Genomic DNA, 21,699 nt, shown 5'->3' on the forward strand with positions numbered 1-21,699 from the left:
CACACACACACACACACACACACACACACACACACACACACACACACACACACACACACACACACACACACACACACACACACACACACACACAGAATTAATTGTACAGTATCGGTTGTTCCTAAACTTAAATAATTTAATGGATTGTTGAAAATGATGTTAATTTTACAACATCCCATATTCAACTTTATTTAAATTGTAAACCTCAAACATACTTCCCATACCTAAAGCAAGAACCTTAACCCGTAAGCAATTGACTAGTTTCCCGACTGCACGGATCCTCAGCTGGGCACCGTTCTTCCTCGAGGTTTCAATCCTTTCAGCCCAGGACCTCTCCAAACGGCGGATCCACAACCTCGATCATGGATCCACATCAATAGATGGTACATCAGTAGATCCACAACCTTAGTTGCGCCCAGGCAGTCAGTCAACCCATCAATGCAACATCACTTATTCCAACTCAAAACTCAACTCAATTCCTCCACACACACACACACACACACACACACACACACACACACACATACACACACACACACACACACACACACAACAAACAGCCATGCACACACACACACACACACACACAACCAGACACACACACACACTCTCAACACAAAACAAACACAGCCATGCACACACACACATACACACACACACAACCAGACACACACACACACACTCAACACAAAACAAACACAGCCATACACACACACACACACACACACACACACACACACACACACACACACAAACACAAACACAGCCAGCCATACACACACACACACAACACAAAACAAACACAGCCATGCACACACACACACACAACCAGACACACACACACACTCTCAACACAAAACAAACACAGCCATACACACACACACACACACACACACACACACACACACACACACACACACACACACACACACACACACACACACACACACAAAATCAACAAATTCCATTGCGCAGGTTTTTTTAAATGTACTTTTCGCCTGATTTCATGTCATGTTCAGGTTTTTCGCCTCCAATGGCCGCCCACACCCACAGAGCACACATTTCCCATGAACGAGGCAGGACAGGCTGATTAACGATCCGACCAAAGTTGGTGCGTTCGAACGCGCAACAAGGCATGCTGGCACCGCGACGTCAATCACATTTGTCTCCTCTGGGGATGAACTGCATGTGTCGTCCAGGCCGAGAGGCAAAAACGTTCGCCATGAGTTACAACCTGTTACACGAGTACGAGAGAGAGAAATACACTGCGCGGAACACATCACTCAAGCCGTACTTCGTTAGCCAAGACCAATGTATTCGGCCATCGTTGGGCGTCATGGAGTCTCGACACGATCGCTGTTTTTGTACACCTTTTGGCACCACGCTTCATCGACATATCAGACGGAGTTAATACGAGCACATAGTGCCTGGGAGAACGTGCGGAGACGAACACAACGGAATCACACTCGGCCATCAGCGGGCCTATTGCATTTACTCTTGCGTTCCATTTAATCAGGCCTGGGCCTAGTCCCTGCATTCACCCATAGCCACATCCCCTTGACCTCCATCGGATAGCGAGCATGCTCATCACATTTCTTGCACGTATAAGATCACGTGGTCTTATCTCAAGATTCGTGGCAACTCACCAAATGCATTCTGGGAAGCCGCATGATGACCTGCAAAAAAAAAAGGAAAAAACAACGGAAATACAATGCAGGAAGTTTTTTTTTTTTTTTTTTTTTTTTGTATACAAGATCGAGGCTCGTGAAAGAGCGAACATTAATCACACAGAAAGACAAACAGACACATAAAACAAATAACATCGGGAGCGGTAGACAAGATGGGGAGAGAGGGGGAAGGACACAAACACAACATTTGAGAGCAGGGACCGAGAGACATGGAGACATCGAGAGAACTGTGGGAGGGAGAGGGCTTTGGGGTGGAGGCATGGGAAAGGGGGTGGGAGAGGTATAAAACATATGGACACTGCCAGGACTTCCAGGAAAGAAGTTGGAATTTCAAAGAGTGGAATTTCAATGTTCGGAAAAAAGAGTGGAAAAAGACAGCTGCATATAAAACTAACGAGGGCTCTTTAGCTTAAGTGGCTCTCTCGGGATGGAAAGTGATTTGGTGACAACTCGATCGTATTTAGAGGACTTTGATTCATTTCAATGTCTGGCAGCCATTTTGTACTATATTAAGTTGTAAATGGACACAAATGTACAAGTTTTTTTTAACCTCGGTGATTTTTTATTTTTTTTTCGTATACAAGATCAAGGCTCGTGTAAGAGCTAACATTAATCACAAGAAAAATACGGACACATAAAACATACAAGGGGAGCGGTAGACAAGATGGGGAGATAGGGGGAAACACACAAACACAACATTTGAGAGCAAGGACATCGGGAGATCTGTGGGAGGGAGAGGGCAGGAGATGCTAGAGGTATATGCACACTTGCTTCTGTGTTGTTTAAAGCCTGGGTTCAAACCCGGGTATAAACTGTCATATGGTGCGTCATCGCACGGAGGGCGCAGCCCCTGTCCCTCAGAAGGACTATAATAATAAGTTGATAATACAGAGAACCCATGCAACCTTACTCCCAAATTAGTAAATCCCATACCAACGCCCTTGTAAGTCTCATAAATTAAAAGTACACTGATGTCTACGACCCTAATTGTCCCCTTGTAACTTATGAGATATACAGTATGTACAAACTTCTCCATGAGCCATTGAACACTGTAAAAATGTTTTTATCATTAAATCTACAAATTAGACTACTTTTTTAATGGGCCCAATTATTGCCACCTCCTTGTGGGTTCACCTGGCGAAAGTTTCTGATGGCAGTAATTTGGCATTTGACTAAAGGTGGCAGGAATTTGTAATTTGTTCAGTGATCTTTTATTATTATTTATTAATTTGATTGTTTTAATTTAAATTAGATTTTTTTTATATTCAATTAATTATCTTACAATAATTCACCAAATGTCCGTCTGTCCGTTCGAAGGTACCGCAAAAATGGCTCAACCGATCGCAACGATATTTTGAGTGGGTATTCCTGGGACCCCTGGGAGTAAAATAGGCTATATTGTTTTTCCAATTTTTCCAAGTTTTCAAATTTTCCAGTTTTTCCAAACACGATAGAATAATATTTACCGATATGAACAGTGATGTGGCTTTTATTGAAATTCTACAAATACTGTTTAGATTTTGATGACAATTATGAACCTGCCGCGGATGCCGCGACGGTTTCTACTTTCTAAACATGAATTCGCGGATCGCCATATGCAGATTCGCCATTGACTGGGTATTTTTTTTTTGGTTTTGTATACAAGATCGAGGCTCAAGATCGAGGCTCTTACAATGTAAGAGCTAACATTAATCACAAAAAAAAACGGACACACAAAACATACAATAAAGGGAGCAGGAGACAAGATGGGGAGAGAGAGGGAAGCACACAAGTACAACAGCAGAGAACAGGGACATCGGGAGATCTGTGGGAGGGAGAGGGCTTGGGGGGAGGAGGCATGGGAAGGCGGGTGGGGTGGAGGGGTGGGGTGGAGGGGGAAGAGGTACGTGGATTTGAGAAAGAAGGAGAAAGGGTTGAGTGAGTATGGGAAACTAGAGTTGGAAAGGCTGGAGAGGTGGAAGAAAAAGGAGATAAAGGGGGCGGGGCACAAGGCGAAACAAGGGGGCGAGAGAACAAGCACATGTCCGCGAGGAGAGAAATAATTAAAAAAGAATTTTTTTTTTTTTTTTGTATTTTAAACATTAGACCAAGAGTAAGATGTTCGTGGGATGTAGGGGGAGAAAAGAAAATCAAATAAACAAGCAAATACAGCAAAGGAAAGAACTTGTATTCACAATATATCGACGAGGGGAGGGAGCCTGGAGAAACCAGGCCGCGCACGAGGTGCGAACAAAAAACGACTAATTACACACAAGTTTGCAATAATTAGAAAACCAAAACTAACTATAAACACACAATTACACATATGCAATAAAATAACCAGTGGAAATTTGACAGACACGAATGGTAAAATACTCAAACTTCGATGCCGTAGACAGATCGAAGCAAGCCTCCTCGCTCGAGGGACCAGACGTACCCGTTTGTTTGCCAACGAGTACGTTTTTCATGGAAGTCCTTCACGAACTTGCTGTCCATGTCTGACGTGCGACCGAAGGTGCTGCAGGAATGTGGAATTTATTGGTTTCATGCTTTAGCATTCGCCGTTTCTGCATTGTCTGTTTGCTTCTGGCCTCCCACCCGTGTGTAGCATGGGTACCTCACTAGTGTTAATTAATTTGATTATTATTTGTGAGCCTCATATTCTCATTACAAAATACACCAGCTGCGATCTTTAATGCCCACCAACAACTATAGTGTTGACAGACAGGTCCAAAGGGTGAGCATGATCCATCTAATGGACCTCACACACATTGATGCCTCACCCTGCCTGCGAAACACTAGGGTGAAAGTTTTTAGCTGGGTCTCGGCTATATCCAGTAGGGCCAATAGCCAAATATTGATTCTCCAATAGAAATGCATTCATTACCTGAAAACAGGAAATATCAATGAAAACCCGCGTGGCGTGACAACCGTGACATGTAAGTTATACAGGACAAAACGCTGTAATTATTTTGAAAAGCAAATGTTATTTAATCTGCAAAACTCCATTTGATGATTCTGAATGAAGTTGATTCTTTTCCGAAACACTCACATACTAAGCGTCTGTTGGGTGGTGTATAGGTATGGCACGAAGGTGCATTGCTGCGCAAAGCAAGCTTATTGGCTCCCATAATTCCGATTGACAAGAGCTATTCGTTATTTTATTGTTATAATTGTTATACAGAGGTCAAGGCTCATGGAAGGGCTGACTGCGACGTCTGCGAGCAGCGATGCATTGTGAGGTTAAAATTTCCCTGGAACTTATTGCTCCATGACGTCATGACATCCCTTCATTTACTGAAAAAACATTTGCATCATGATACAAACAATCTCCGAATTCGGAGCTTTTTTCTGATGATGGTTGCCTACTTCTGGTGTGCTGTTCATGATGTGACCTTCAGTGCCAGATATGGTGGGCTTGCATTAAAGCCATTGTTTCTGGTGGTGCAAGCGGCACGCAGCCTGGGATGGTCTCCAGTCTGAAAACAAAGCTCCTGTGTTGGTCAAGGATATAAATATCCTGTAACTGCCGAATGTCGAACCTGAGCCTGAGAGGCAATATTACTCATGTCCTTACAAGGAAATACAGGTAACGTTTGTGTGGGAAGAGGCCATTTGGCCCATCATGCCTGCGCTACATTATTCCCAATTACTCGGTGGTGGGTTTGAGATGTGCCGTCACGTGACCACTTCTCGATTGAAAACAAAATTTATCTCCAAGAAAAGTTAAGTATATTTATTACATACCCAAATATGGCCAATTTTCTTGCCAGGAGTGGTGTGGGACACATTTGCCCCCTTCCTTTCACTCCTATCTTACACCAAGATTTCTTTTTCCTCCCAATTCCTCCCACACTTCCTCCTACCTTTTTTTCTCTCTCCGACATCGTTTCTTTTCCTTCGTCTCAATTTAGCCACTCAAGCATCTCCGCTGTGTGTATGTAATGAATTGATCATGCACATGATTCATTCGGTAGCTTGACATTCTCATACTATTATGGTTTGTGAGACTTAGAACCTCATGTTGTCCTTGTAATTATTGTAAAACTACAGTCTCCTCATATCTTTACCCTGGATATGACTGATAAGATCTACCAAGTCTAAGATCAATGTTTAAAATATGCAGATAGCATTGCCCCTGCTGGATAATATTGAAAGGCTGGATGATGGAGTAGGTAAAGCCTTGTTGGGTTGCGCTCCTTGATGTGGGTTCTATTCCCATGGCTGCTCATCAAAAATGTCCACTCCCCAGACAGAGTGGCAACCTGTCCAGGATTTATTCTTGGAGTCCTAAAGTATTTGCGTGTCTGTTGGGCAGTGTATAGGTACGGCGGGAGGTTGGCACTGGCGGTTTGATACGGAACGTGCTAGTTATATCATATGGCTGTGAAATGTTTGCGGAGGTGAGCTATGTATTCTGGAAGTTGTTTTGTGAAAATGGAAATAGATTATACTATGGTGAGGTTAGTTTTTGACCTGTATCGAGTGATCGCCGAGGTGTGAGAATTTTTTGGTTCCTTCCGGATTTGGAATCATCTAGAAAACGCGAACTACTTGTACAAGGAAGAACCTTGGTGGAATTTCCCTCTAGGGGGGTAAAAATGGGAAGGAGAGAAGGAGGAGGGGAGAGACCTGCCATTGTGGATTGATCAAAGGACAGCCACGGAAACCTTCACGGCTTGGCGTGCGCACCCCATGCTCTGTCCAGAGTCTGGATTCAACTGATATCAACTAGAACAATGCGACTTTGTCGCCAATATGCCACCGCATCGTCCCACACCAGGTAGATGCCATCGTTCACTGTGCTAAAAAAAAAATTCAAACCATATGCAACAGTGCTGTTAGATGATATTTGTAAAATTTCGCATCGATAGGGTAAGCGGTTTCAGAGATATAATTATTTAATATTTTCCTTCAATCCAATATGGCTGCCAAACCATGTGACCTATGATGTCATAAATTTAATATTTCAATACAAATGGGTCATTGATCATGTGCATGCAATTTCAGATTTTTAGGATAAGTAATTCAATTTAAACATTTTGGCTGGTATACCACTTCAGCTACGATGTCATCATTATCACACTTTTGTTCCCTATTGGGAGTACTTGACAATGTGCCAAGTTTCAAATTTTTCCAATGAGCGGTTTCTGAGAAATATTTTTTTCATTATTTGCTTTTAATCTAAGATGGCTGCCATACCACGTGACCTATGACGTCACAATTATAAAACATTCTGCATGGGTGTCACTCCTATCCTGAAAGTTTCGTCTCAATCGGACATATGGTTGCTGAGAAAAACGAGGTTTCGCCCGTACGGACGGACAACCCGAAAACATAATGGCTCCGGCGACTTCGTCGGCGGAGGCACAACGACCATTATTACTTTGTGTTCTTTCAACCACAGGATTTATTTATCTTTCAACAAAGATGCCCAGAGCGTGTTTCTAATGAATCCCCTGATATTGACAATTACCCCGCACACAAATCAAATTAGCCGTACGCACTGAAGGCGGAGTAACAGCGAGATGAGACAAAATGGCGCCACCTGAAGATGCAACCACAGAGATAACTTCGGCCAACAGATCTGTTTGTTCAAGTGCATCTTGTTCTCAAACATTGTTCCAAAATCGTAAGTTTGTCGGAGCCGCTGTACCCATCGCCTCATGTGGTTGCCATCCGACTGTTATTCAAAGTTCATGAACAAAATTAATATAGATCGTGCGCGGAAATACAAAACAAGGGTTAAAAAGACCCTTCTCATGTCCCTTTACTCAAGACTGTGGGGTGTAAGGTGTTCTATGACCTCTCTAGGGTCTTAAGTTATTGTTATGAATTTTTAGGAGGACATTTATGAAGGTTGTCTACAGAAATGATCAGTCTGCTATGAATGAGCTAGATACAGCGGCACCCAATCTACCATGGAGAACACAATGTGTGTGTGTTTGTGTGTATGTGTGTCTGTCCCCTTTTATAAGGGTGGGTTTTAAAGGCTTTGAGTGGTGTTTTTGGAGAGATTTGAGTGAGGGGGGCGGGTGTGGGGGGGGGGGGGAGGAGGGGTTTGGGGGTGTTAATGGGCAATCTTTGAACAAGACTGTGTGTCCGCCGGTTAAAACAACTAAAAGATTCCTGAGGACCCAAAAGACCCCAAGGAACCGGAAGACCCTGAAGACCCAATGGACCCCAAACACCCAAAATACCTGAAGACCCAAACTACCCTGTAGACTGTTAAAGACAGAATAGGCTATGAAGACCCAGACGACCCCAAGGATCCAGAACAACCCAAGGACTCTGAAGATCCAAAATACCACGAAGACCCAAAATACCACGACGACCCAAAATACCCCAAGCACTGAAAAGACCCTGAAGACCCAATGGACCTGAAAGACTGAAAATACCTTGAAGACCCAAACGACGCTGAGGATCCAAAAGCCCCAAACAACCCCGAGGACCCAAATGACAAAGAGGAACCAAAAGACACCAAGGGCTCAGAAGACCCCCAAGGACTCTGAAGATCCAAAATACCCCGAAGACCCAATGGACCCCAAACACCCAAAATACCCCAAAAGACCCAAAAGAACCTGAAGTCCCAACAGACCCTGAAGACTGTTAAAGACCCAAAATACCATGAGGACCCAAAAAGACCCCAAATATCTCGAAGACCCAAAATAACCAAAAGACCATTAATTACCCTGATGACTCAAAATACAAAAAAGACCCTGAAGATCTAAAACACCCAAAGACACAAATAACCCAGATGACACAAAAGACCCATAGGACACAAAAGATCCCAAGGACACAAAAGACCCAAAATAAGAGTAGTTATGCCTCTTACATTGGAATTTTAGATGGTGGCTTGTAAACTGAGCCTCAAGATCGGTGTACAGAAACGGTATTTTTAAAATCACAATAAATACAAGGTACAGGGAGGTGAAATTTGCCTCAAATTTTGCCTTTGACTCAAATAACCCACTTTGATTGATCCAAATGAAGTAAACTTCACTGCACAATGGTATTACCTTGGCATAGCAAGACCCAAGGAGGACAGAACGATGCAAACTAATCGTCTGCAGCGGAGAGCGCTATGTAATTACCATCTCGACGCATGAACAGCTCCAAGGACCCATGCTTTAGCCTTCCACTTGTCTCTTTAGGCAGCCAGTGCTGTTATTAATGACCGTAAAGTCACGTGTTTTCAAAAACAGCGAAGCCATTTCATTAGGTGATGCTACACAAGGTGCGCTGGATGCAACGTCAGCAAATTGTAATTGGAGTCAGAGCATGCTTGCATCATCTTTTTTTATATTTATATAAAATAAAGTCACTGTAACATGTCGGTCAATGTCAAAAAAGATGGGATAATCAATTTCCCTTAAATATTTATTTGTCTGCCCCGCCATGAAGCTAACTCCGAGGGCCTTTCACTCACTCACCGCAGGCAGGTAGGTAGGTGGTCTTTCTGTGTTCTACCAACTCCTCTCCGGCCTTGCTCCCCCAGCTCTCTCTGGGCTCTGTCCCCCAAATATTCCTATAGGTCGCACAAGATCTGCCTGCAACCCTCTTATGGTTAAACTGCCAAAATCAAGACTCTCTGCTCACCTTCACTCCTTCATTCCTCTTTTCTCCCGCATCTGGAACAAACTCCCTCACTCTCTTCAATCCCACTCCTCCCTCCAGGTCTTTAAAACAGCTGTTCACCACCATCTCTTATCTTCCCCCATCCAAAACCGTGATCTTTTCTACCCCCGTTAATTCACCCCACAGATCCACTTTTTTTTTAAAATACCGACTTCTTTCCTGGAAGTCCTAGCAGTGTCCACGTGTTTTATACCTCCCCCCCCCCCCCCCCGGCTTCCCATGCCTCCTCCCCCCAAGCCCTCTCCCTCCCAAAAATCTTCCGATGTCCTTGTTCTCTGCTGTTGTACGTTTTGTGTCCGTTTTTTTTTTTTGTGATTGATGTTAGCTCTTACACGAGCCTCGATGTTGTATTTTAAAAAAGGGGGGGGGGGCTGGGAAACCTTGTTCAAAACTGAAAGAAAGTTGCTGAAAAAAATATTTCTTAAGGAGAAAAAAAAAATCTTGATTCTGAGATTTGAACAACTAGAAATTTCTCAGTACACGAAAGGATGCTGAGGAAGCTGCGCTCGGATGGTTCCAGAGACAGGCCCGGCTGCATAAAGCATCCTTAAGGAAAGATTCGAAGTCCTCAAGTTTCCACCTAAGAACATTCCTATTTTGAGGATGGCTGCACATACAACTAGAACGGCACTCAGTAGAGAGCATACCTCCACCAGGTGAACAGGTAAGTTTTGTATCCCAGAGGAGACCAGAAAATCACAATACAGAATCACATTTAATCAAAATCATCTGTCCACAACTTTTTGAGATATCCTGCTATACATCGTGTTTGGCCGATCTCTCAATCGTGAAGAATCACTTGAAAATTAAATAATTCTCCTATCCGAATCCATATTAAGATCTTCACCAAAGTCGAATCGAATCGTCCTTGTCAGACACCCAACCGGTCCACCAAGTTTCGTCCAAATCCATCCATAACTTTTTGAGATATCCTGCTATGTATCGGTTTTGGCCCCATCTCCCAATGGTGAAGAATCACTTAAAAAATTATACGAACCGGATACGAATCCGGATCTTCACCAAAATCGAATCATTTCGTCCTTGTCACATACGCTACATCTCTATGAAATTTCGTCCGAATCCGTCCTCAATCTTTTGAGATATTTTGTTCACAAACGGACAGACAGACAAAAAACAGACAGACAGACAAGAGTGAAAACATAACCTCCATCCACCTTTGGTGGCGTTTAATGGCGTTTCAGTTTATCCTTAAATCCTTCCCTAAACTCAAGGAAGCAGCCACCCCCCCCCCCCCCATCCTTAAACACCAACCTTTGAGTTTTTCATTCATGGAAATTGGACACGAAGAGGACGATTATAACAACCCGACGCCAGAGTCTGATCGAACAATACATCCACAATCACCAATCAATCAGCTTTGTCCCATTACTAATCATAATCAGCTTATATAGTGCTTGCCAAGTGGCTTAAGCACTCCTACAAAATGGTTGATAAGTAATGGCTGGCTTGGCAAGCGATAGCAAGCTAATTGGTAATGGAACGCAACCATGGTTTTAATTTGACCGATTGCTTATGAGGCTCTTAAAGGGGTTTAGTGTTCCTGTAGTATTAAGTGCTTATTCATTACTTCTTGTCTGCAGGGACGGATTAAGGCAGTTAGGCAATAGCCGAGGGCCCAGAGCTTGAAGGAGACCGGCACTTAAGGCTTGCTTCGGGATGAAGCCTTCACCAATCTCTACATAACTGAATTTGGAAAGACAAATAGATCATTGGATATACAGATAATGAAAGAGAAAACGAAAGAGTTCATAGAACACATTACCCTGTGCTGTGTTCAAAATAGCACTGTAGAACACAAAATAATTCCGGAAGCTTACGCCTGTTGATGCAGTGTGTTATACACCACCTTATTTAACATGGAAGCATTATGAAAGTGCAAAGAAGGCCATTTGTGTTCCACACGATTCAAGTATATAATTAAATTTTGATTTCAAAGCTTGTCGGAAAATGTTTTTCGGAAGTTTACCACTGTTGCTGCAGTGTCCTTTACACTGCCTTATTTAACTAGATGGTATTCATAGAATACTTAACCTGCACAGTCAACTTGGTGTGAGCTAACTCTTCTGTTTTTGAACGTTTCTCTTTTTTTGATCCAATATGGCTGCCAGACAAGGTGAGCGATGACATCATAAATTTATATATACTCTAAATAATTGTTGCATAGATCATGATCAATAAATTTCAAACTGATCAGACTAAGCGTTATCCCTGTCGAATTATGACGTCATAATTATGGTACCAATGACGTCATCGTTAACACCTATTCCCCATATGGAGTTATTTACAATGAGCCACGTTTCAATTTTTTCCATAGAGCGGTTATGGAGATATAGAGGTGCAACGTTTTTCAGTTTTTCCAAGATGACGCCTGTAACACGTGAACTATGACGTCATGATTATCATTGAAATATTCTAAAGGAGGAGGCGCTCCTATGGCGAAAATTTCATGTCAATTGGAACAACGGTTGCAGAGAAAATGAATTTTTAAAATGCAGAGACGTACGGCACACGGCACACTGCACACGTACGGCACACGGCACATGTACATACGTACAAGTATGCTTAACCCCGCTTTTCACTTCGCGAGCGCAGGTTAACAATTAATACGTTACATTAGTTCTTCATGCCTGATGTTTGTGTCCTTTAGATATCCTCAGAAACAATAAGTTTCCTCTTTGGAATAATAATAATTTTCAATTATCTTTGACTGCCAGGCATACAGCAGACAAAAAAAAAAGGAGGAAAGTATGCCACGACTCTCTGCGCATGCGCGATCGGGACGAATTCAGAGACAAAGTACCGCTAAACTACAGGTTCGTCTTCCAATTTGTGTTCAAAATATAACATGCAATTGAAATCAAGTTGTTCCTTGATCATAAGCTGACAATTGCCGAGACAGACAGACAGACAGACAGACAGAAGTGAAGCAATTGCTTAACCAAGTCGGTCTTGATCCTGTGGCCCACAATAGCAGAGCACCATAAGTATAGCGAGAGGGTGGAAAGTATTATTGGTTCACGAGTTATCAAGTGACCACTATATTCGTCGTGTGTGTGTGTGTGTGTGTGTGTGTGTGTGTGTGTGTGTGTGTGTGTGTGTGTGTGTGTGTGTGTGTGTGTGTGTGTGTGTCTGTCCGCAGCATAACTACCCGATGATATCATCCGATCTTGATGAAACTTGGGTGGGAGGTTGATATCATGATCTCGTTGTGACCTGCCTAGAGTGGGCGTATTGTGCCCATTGTGGGCGGAGCCACGCCCGAAAAATATGTCTTTAGGGGGTAATCGAGTTCAAGCTACATCTTCTCCGAGGGGTTTGGTGGAATCTGACAGGGGTTTCGGTATTTGGTTAGGCCAATGTCACGTGTCTAACCCCACGGAGCTCGATTTTTTTTCCCATTTTTCACCGAATTTTCGGTATTGTGTAGATAACTAACCTCATAACTGATTATACATTATTTTCTATCTCATTTCAAGGTCAGTAACCTTCGTTTTGACATTTCCGAGCCTGGCCTGTCCGGGTCTGCTTCGGTTATAGTCCGTCCTTTGTCATTGAATACCGCTCGCTCGTGAACCATCGTCGTCTCCTGACTTGTTATTATTTAAAATTATTGTTAGTATTGTTACAGACACGACTTTGATGTTAGGGTGGGCCGAGCGGAATGGCCGCCGTGTCCGCACAAGTTACCCGATTATACTCGAACGTTGACTAAATCGCGCTATGCTAAATCAATGATGGAAAAGACACAACGGCTGGATTAAAATGACACGACACCAAGGGTTCAGTTCTCAAGACCTCCGGAGGAGGTTATATTAGGGCGGAAGGTCAGATTACAACTACAAGAGGGACAGCATAGAAAGACAGGCACTTAGACACACTTATCTTATTCCCTGACAGACGACAGATAAACGGGACAAAAACTGACTCACACGGGGATTGATGGCAAGGAAAGGCGGGTTGGTCGATGGCTCAAGGTGCACTCTTGGCTCAGGGACAAATCGACCCGGTCCGGTCCAATAGATGCGGGGAGGTATCGTCGCGCTGGGGGTGGCGTCCTTTGCTCTCCGTAGTTCAGGCGCATCTGACCTCACATCCGGTTAGTCGTCGCGTATATCCGGCGGGGAGTGACACGCCCTCGGCTCGTTAGCTCCGCCCCAGATGGAATCGGTCCGCCCTTGTTATTGGGTGTGGGGGGGGGGTTACCAGGCTCCGCCCTTGACGAGGAGCTGACAGGGAGCCCCTTCGTGGTAACCCCGTCGGAGCGCATGGTCAATGGCGGCTAACCGAGCCGGTGTGAGGACGCACACTCCCCCCGCGCCGCGCCGTTGTTGTAGTTGTTGTAGTTGTTGTTGTAGTTGTTGTTGTAGTTGTTGTTTGGGGAAGAAGATGGGAGGAGGTATGGGAAGGTCCTAAACTCACTACTGGTGCCATATAATCACATTCTGGTGCAACGAAGAGTCAGAATTAATGGAAACGAGTCCTTAACTGACATAGATTAAGAATAACTAGCAAGATGTCCGAAAGTTGTCTACGTGAGATGCGGTGGACCTGGGCACGACATTTAATGGGGGAAAAAGGGGAAGGTCGGTTCTACAGAGTGTTGTTTACAGACAATGGGACTAGGGAATGGGGGATTGGGGATAGTTGGGGAGTATTGGGGAAATAGGGGAGTATTTACAAGCGGATATTGAGGCCAAGTCCCATATCCGCAACAGTATTGATGAGCTAGTCTCTTGTGATCATCTCAACAGATTTGGAAGATCATGCTTTCCTATTTTTCATCAACAATTTGCAATGAGTTTTTACAGTTGATGGCAAAACGGGTGTTAGCTGCAAGTGTGTCTGAAGTTAAGTCACTGACGTACTACAGTATAAGTGTTGAATGGACTCCAGATATTACACACTTTTAGCAACATGGCGAGAAAATATTCGGGAGTTCAACAAAGGATAAAATACATAAATCCTCTTGCACATTTTGTTCCTCGTTCAGCACATTCATTAAATCTTGTTGGTTCTCGTGCCGCAGAAAACCGTGTCAGTGCATTTTCATATTTTTTGATTTATTCAAGTTCTTTGCAATTTATTTTCGGCATTGACCCATCGTTGTAAGCATCTCACAGATTCGCTCTGTTGTGTTGCTCCCAAGTCTTTGTCTGATAAAAGATGGCTCATTAAAGAGCAGTCTAATTACCCTGTGCTCGCGAAGCGAAAAGCAGGGTTAGGCATTCGGTTCGTATGTGTGCCGTATGTGTGCCGTACGTGTGCCGTGTGTGTGCCGTGTCTGCATTTTAAAAATTCATTTCCTCGGCAACTGTTGGTCCGATTGACATGAAATTGTACAGTAGGAGCGCCTCTGCCTGTAGATATTTTTGCTGATAATTATGACGTCATAGGTCACGTGGTACGGACGCCATTTTGGAAAACCTTTTCCCCATCTTTTTCTCCCAAGCCGCTTAATGGAAACAATTTTAAAATGGCTCATTGTCAAGGACACCCCATGGGGAATAAGATATGTTAATGATGATGTCATATGTGCCTCCATTATGACGTCATAACTGGACAAGTACAACGGTTGATCTGATCAGAATGAAAAAAAAAATTCCGGTGCAACTGTTAGTCCGTTGAACACGAAAGTTTCAGAATATGTGCGGCTCCTCCTGTATAATTTTTTAACGATAATTATAACGTCATAGTGAACGTCACGTGGTACAGACTCCATTTTGGAAAAAATCTTTAAAAGTTGCACCTCTATATCACCAAAACCGCTGCATGGAAAAAATTGAAACATGGCTCATTGGAAAGAACTCCATATGGGGAATAGGTGTTGTTAACGATGACGTCATTGGTGCCATAATTATGATGTCATAATTCGACAGGGACAACGTGGTCTTTTTTTTTTTGTATACTGAATCGAGGCTCGTGAAAGAGCTAACATTTATTTCACAAACAAATCAACCAGACAAACAAAATATAAAAAAAGAGGGAGCAGAAGACAAGATGGGGAGAGAAGGGGAAGCACACAAACACAACATTTGAGAGCAGGGAGAAGTGTGGGAGGGAGAGGGCTTGGGGGGAGGAGGCGTGGGAAGGGGGTGGGGGGGGGTGGGAGAAGTATAAAACACAAGGACACCAAGGACTTCCAGGACAGAAGTTGGTATTTCAAAAAAGTGGATTTGGGGTGAAATTTGCGGGGGTAGCAAAGATCAAGGTTTTGGATGGGGGAAGATAAGAGATGGTGGTGAACAGCTGTTTTAAAGACCTGGAGGGTGGAGTGGGATTGAAGAGAGTGAGGGAGTTTGTTCCAGAGGCGGGAGAAAAGAGGAATGAAGGAGTGAAGGTGAGCAGAGAGTCTTGATTTTGGCAGTTTAACCATAAGAGGGTTGCAGGCAGATCTTGTGCGACCTGGAGGAATATTTGGGGGACAGAGCCCAGAGAGAGCTCGGGGAGCAAGGCCGGAGAGGAGTCGGTAGAAGACAGAAAGACCACCAACCTGCCTGCGGTGAGTAAGTGAAAGGCCCTCGGAGTTAGCTTAATCACGGGAGATTCCAATGATTCTGAACGCTTTGGTTTCAACAGCGTGAAGACGAGCTAGGTGTGAGGCAGGAGCACCAGCCCAGAGGGGAGAGCAGTATTCCATTGAGCTGCAGATGAAAGCCTGGTATGTGGTGAGGAGCTCAGGTGTGCCAAGGAAGGACTTCGCACGACGGAGGATGCCCATTGCCCAGTTGGCGACTGGCTTTGGAGGCCAGATTTGAAATGTGGTTTTCCCAGGAAAGATCATGGCAGATAGTGAGACCGAAAAGCTTGAGTGACAGAACTTCTTGGAGATGATTATTCAGAAAGTGGATTGGAGAGTTGTCCACTCGGTCTTTTCGGAGAGACATCGTAAGAGTGTGAGATTTGTCAGGATTGAAAGACATGTTCCACTTGTTTGCCCAGTCTGTGATTTTGTCCAGGTCTGCAGAGAGTGAGGAGGCTGCAGCCTGCCGATCTGAGGGATGAGGAATGGAGCGACAGAGAGTAGAGTCGTCAGCGAAGAGATAGAGAGGATTTTCAAGAGAGTCAGAGAGATCATTGATGAAGACCAGAAAAATCACAAGGCCCAGAACACTGCCCTGGGGAACTCCAGCCTGAATAGGAAGAGGAGATGAGAGAAACCCATTCAGGGCCATACGTTGACTACGACTCGAGAGGAAGTCCGCCAGCCATGCGAGGAGATTTCCATGGATACCAAAGGAGGAGAGTTTGGTGAGCAGAACGGGGTGCCTGACCGTATCGAAGGCACGTGATATGTCAAGGGAGACAGCTCTAATTTCCTGTTTGGCATTGAGGACTTCCATCCATTGTTGAGAAAGCAGAAGCAGCATGTCCAGAGTAGAGTAACCAGGTCTGAAACCAAATTGATGATCAGAGATCAAGCCATTGGAGAAGAGGAAAGATTTCATATCTGAAGCAATGATGGATTCCATGACTTTGCTGATAATTGGGAGAAGGCTGATTGGTCTGTAGTTGCTAGGATCTGTTTTTGCACCTTTTTTGTGCAAAGCGGTGATGTTGGCTGATTTCCAAGCAGATGGCAGATGACCTTGAGCAAAAGAGAGGGTGAAGAGAACAGAGAAAGGGAGTGAAAGAGCGGAAGAACAGGATTTTAGGACCCGTGGGCTGATGCCGTCAGGTCCAGTTGCAGAATCAGAGTCGAGGGTTGATATAAACTTTTCCACCTTGTCAGGAGGAAAGGACACAGTGTCCAGGAGCAGCTGGGTACGACTGTGTACGGTGGGTACAGAGAGGGATGGGTTTGCGACACAAGATTTAGAGGCAAACACAGAGTTGAGGCATTCAGCTTTTCACCAGAGATGGTGGTGAACAGCTGTTTTAAAGACCTGGAGGGTGGAGTGGGATTGAAGAGAGTGAGGGAGTTTGTTCCAGAGGCGGGAGAAAAGAGGAATGAAGGAGTGAAGGTGAGCAGAGAGTCTTCATTTTGGCAGTTTAACCATAAGAGGGTTGCAGGCAGATCTTGTGCGACCTGGAAGAATATTTGGGGGACAGAGCCCAGAGAGAGCTGGGGGAGCAAGGCCGGAGAGGAGTCGGTAGAAGACAGAAAGACCATTTGAGGTTTGATTTGAGGAAGATGTAGCCATTTGAGGTGAGGGAGGGGATGGAGGGGGAACAAACACCAGAAACAGATTTGACCAGACGCCACCAGGATTTGGAAGAGGGAGACAGATAAGAGAGTTCGGTCTTGAGAACGGAGAGATATTGTTTCCTGTCTCTCCTGAGGTTAGACACACACTTGTTTCGGGCTTTGTGAAAGGAAATGAGATTTCCTTCCATTGGATTTGCTTTCCAGGAGACGAAAGCAAGTTGTTTCTGGGCAACAGCCTCACCACAAGAATCCGTGTACCATGGACGGGAGGAATGGTATGCCAACTGAAGACGAGATGAGATACATCTGTGCATGAGAGAGCAGTTTACTTTGGAAGAATTCCCAGGATGAGTTGATGTCAGAGGCGGTAGAGATGGGAGACCAGTCCAGATGATTGATGGCTGCTTGAAGACCTTGCCAGTTGGCCTGAGTGAAATGCCAGACTCGTCGACGCTGAGGAGGCTCTCTGAGAATGGTCAGAGAGATGTCCACTTTAACAAGCACATGATCATATGGGCCGATTGGAGCAGAAGAAGAGCAGCAGACATTTTCAAGGAAGTTAGTCATAACCAAGTCCAGAAGAGAAGATGCTCCGTTGACTGAGATCCGGGTCGGGAAATTGACAGATTGTGTCAGTCCCAGTGAGTCGCAGAAGTCCTTTGCTGAAGAGCCATGGCTGGCGAGAGAGGTACCCACACCCAGCCAACTGGCATGGTGACAATTGAAATCACCACATATGAGGAAGAGAGAGTTGGGATGGGTAAGTTTGATCAGTCTGATCTGACTGATCAGTTTAGTCTGATCAGTTTAAAATGTATTGAGCGTGATCTATGCAGCAATTATATTAGAGAACATAAATTTATGATGTCATCGCTCACGTCGTCTGGCAGCCATATTGGATCAAAGAAAAAAATGTACAAAACAGTTGAGTTGGCTCGCAACAAGTTGACTGCGCAGGGTAAGTATTGTATGAATACCATCTAGTTTGATTTGAGCTATGATATAGGTTTTCAAGAAATATTTAGCTACAAATGTGAAAGTTATTAAATTTTGAATTCAGGATGGGAAATGGCGGTACATGCCGTGCTTGCACAAAGTTTCCAAGCAACAACTTTTTTGCATGGCTGTATTCACTTATAGAGTTAGGAGTAATGTGCTCTCTTCTATAGTGTGATAAAAACATTTTGAAAACATAATTTGGGCTTTTTCTCATGTCTAATCATTGCCTCCCTCTCCCCCTCTCGGTCTTCCTTAATTAAAACATTTAAAATGGCCTAGGGCTCATAATCTCGCAACGATTGTCTGCCTGGCGTGAGAAATTGTTCCGTTTCATTGTCTGATCATGTCGTCGTGTTCGGTTTGATAAACCCAAATATATCTCGAAGGTCACTCGTGTGCCATTTTCCTGCCATGTTTTTCCCAGCTCAACCTCAACTGTCAACTCCTCAAAATCTATAGATTGCAGTCCCATTAACTCTGGCCTACATAATGCATGTTGGCTGTGAACCCCACATAATGCATGCAGAATTAACTCATGGAAATACCTAAAAAGGTCCTACATTTTATGGAAAAATCCTAAATATTTGTTAATTCCCGAAAACACATAATTTTCAGGCTGTGGGAGGTCTTTAATTTTCACTGGCAATTATCATTACTATAGTCCGTGGGCTGAGTAGGGTTTACATGCCCCCCCCCCCCCCCACAACTTAACTTCCCGGGTATGTCCATGTACCCCCCACCCTAGGGGTTAGGAAAAACCATGTTAACAGAAAAAAACCTCATTCCCTCATAGTTTGACCTCTGGTGACCTCATTAGTGACCTCATTTGCATATAACACATATCATTGTAAAGAGTGTCCCAGGACAAACATTTTGAGGGGTCATATGCAACCATAGGATGACGAGGTAAAAAGTTATGGCCATTTGAATTTCGCCTCCCCCTAATTTTCGGAAATCACTGACACAGGGGGGGTGACATCAAAATATGCGTGGGAGGTACCTTGGGAATGAGTTTTTTTTCTGTTAACATGGTTTTTCCTAACCCCTAGGGTGGGGGGTACATGGACATACCCGGGAAGTTAAGTTGTGGGGGGGGTGCATGTAAACCCTACTCAGCCCACGGACTACTACAGGATGTAGTTTTAGGCAGGAGTTTTTGAATAGATACCAACAAAGCTACATAAATATGGATGTACACCCTAACTTAGATGATTTATTTTCAGAGTTGGCATTTGTGTTTCCGAGATAACACAATGACGTTGAGTTACCGTGGCCCAAAGTAAACACCACCCAAAGTAATTTTGTCCATTGTCTCATCTCATCATTTTACGCCATGCCTGCCACTGAATAAACGTTGGACAAAGGTTGCAAAATCGACGTCACTTTTGCCAATGTTGGACCAACATCCGAAATTCTCTTGCGACCTTTACCAAAATTCGGCCAATGTCAATGGGTTAGCTGGGTTGCCCACCCTCAATACCCGTTCCCTCTGGCAGAGCCGGGTCAATGGTTACAGCAATTGCACTATGCCAGTATGTCATGTGTATAGGCGAAAATTGCAAATTTCCTCACCTTCGCGGGAGGAGAGGGGGATTTATTTTGTACCCATGGCATGGGTACCCTGAGCATGTAAGAAAATATTGAGGGACATTCGCCAAGCAGGTTTCAATCCTATACGCCTATATGGTTCAGACATGCATCGCAACTGCTACAGACATGCGACCTAGTGCGCATAAGTGATTGACAGGTCACATCCATGAATTGCCTAACTGAAGGTTCAATGATGGATAACTTGACCTGCTTTAACATAGTCTTTCCCACAATGCAGTGCAGCGTTTGCTTTATAAGTGCCTTTTATTGTGCCGTCATGGAGAATGCTGCAATACCAGCTTTTGTGGTGTACTATGGCAATACACCTAGTCACCCTGTAGTTACCTGGCCATGCTGTAGCTATAGTTTGAAGGAATATATTTGAGGACAACAATTCTGAAAATCTGTATTGGCTGCTGCAAAGCCCCAACTGAAAAACAAGCATGACTCCATTACCAGAATGTCTGGGACATCTTTGAACACCGTGGTAGCTGCTCAAAGGTAAGTGCGCTACCCCTGCATTGTCAGAATTTCAAAAATGGGCAAAGACGAGTATCTTGTAGTCTTCTAGGATGTGATTGCTGTTATTCTCCTCGACCTCATGATGTATCTCCCCATCTGATGGGGCTCATCAAACGCTTGATTCTTGCTGATCATTTCTGCCACCAGGGATCATCAGTCAACTGCTTGGTCAAAATATGGAAGATCCACACCTCTATGGACGATCCATATTACTTTTACCAATTTACAGCATTTGCAACTGGGAACTAGAATAATAGCTTTTTCTATCTCAGGCCCAGCAATCAGCCTCAGGGAAATAAAAAAGGAGAAAATTACACCTCGCAATTACGTTGTAGAAACATGAGAAATATTTTGTTTCATCATACAGACCATTTTGCACTTGTTACACTGGAAAATCCCCCAGATGCCCAATATATGTTTTTGATTTGGATTTTGATGTGCGGACTCTTTACGGCACAACAATGCTGCCGAAGCAGTTTCTTGGTAAGGGTTATCCTCGGTGGTTTGCCATTGCCTTCCCAGCATTGTTTATGCTGAGTTTCAAGCAAGGAAGCAGCACACACTATTTTTTTTAAAGTATGTTGTGACTCGGCCAGGGTTTTGAACCACCGACCTCCCCGACTCAGAGCGGATGCTCTATCTATTACATCACTGAGCCCGATCAATCATTGTCCATATTAGTATCTGAGATCATACGCTACAACTGACCTCATGAATGTCGATAAATCCTGCATTACATTTTTTTGCTCTTGCAATATTTTCAGTTCCGTTGAGTTCCCATCCCGAGGGAAAAGTTTCTCCACATGATCGGAAAGATTACAGCGTTGATTGGGCGGTCAATGGTTGAATACGTCCTCATGATCTGCTTTTATAAGGAAAACACTTCTGTATGCCTGACCATAACCTTAGGATAGAACCACCTTTAGAGGCCATTTTTCCCCGCAGAGCAGGGGTTGGCCTTTTTCGGGCACCTTGGTACCCTTTTTGAAGCAATGTTTTATGGCCGGATGCCCTTCCTGCCACCAACCCTGTTAGTCGCCTCATGCGACACACGTAATGGCTGGATGCCCAGGATCCGAGGATCCCAAGCCGGCACCCGAACCGCTAAGCCAACCC

General features: G+C 44.2%; 1 protein-coding gene across 1 annotated transcript in view; it reads right to left on the bottom strand.

Annotated features, from left to right (window-relative positions):
* Positions 1-21,699, bottom strand: part of LOC137439819 (fibronectin type III domain-containing protein 4-like) — a 103,092-nt gene that overhangs the window by 33,334 nt on the left and 48,059 nt on the right. The window contains exon 4 of the mRNA XM_078768319.1: positions 1,647-1,676. Within this exon, the coding sequence (XP_078624445.1) occupies positions 1,647-1,676 (30 nt within the window). The remainder of the gene's footprint in view (positions 1-1,646; positions 1,677-21,699) is intronic.

The sequence above is a fragment of the Myxine glutinosa genome, chromosome 14 (assembly GCF_964187855.1).
Source record: "Myxine glutinosa chromosome 14, kmMyxGlut1.1, whole genome shotgun sequence".
Lineage (NCBI taxonomy): Eukaryota > Metazoa > Chordata > Myxini > Myxiniformes > Myxinidae > Myxine > Myxine glutinosa.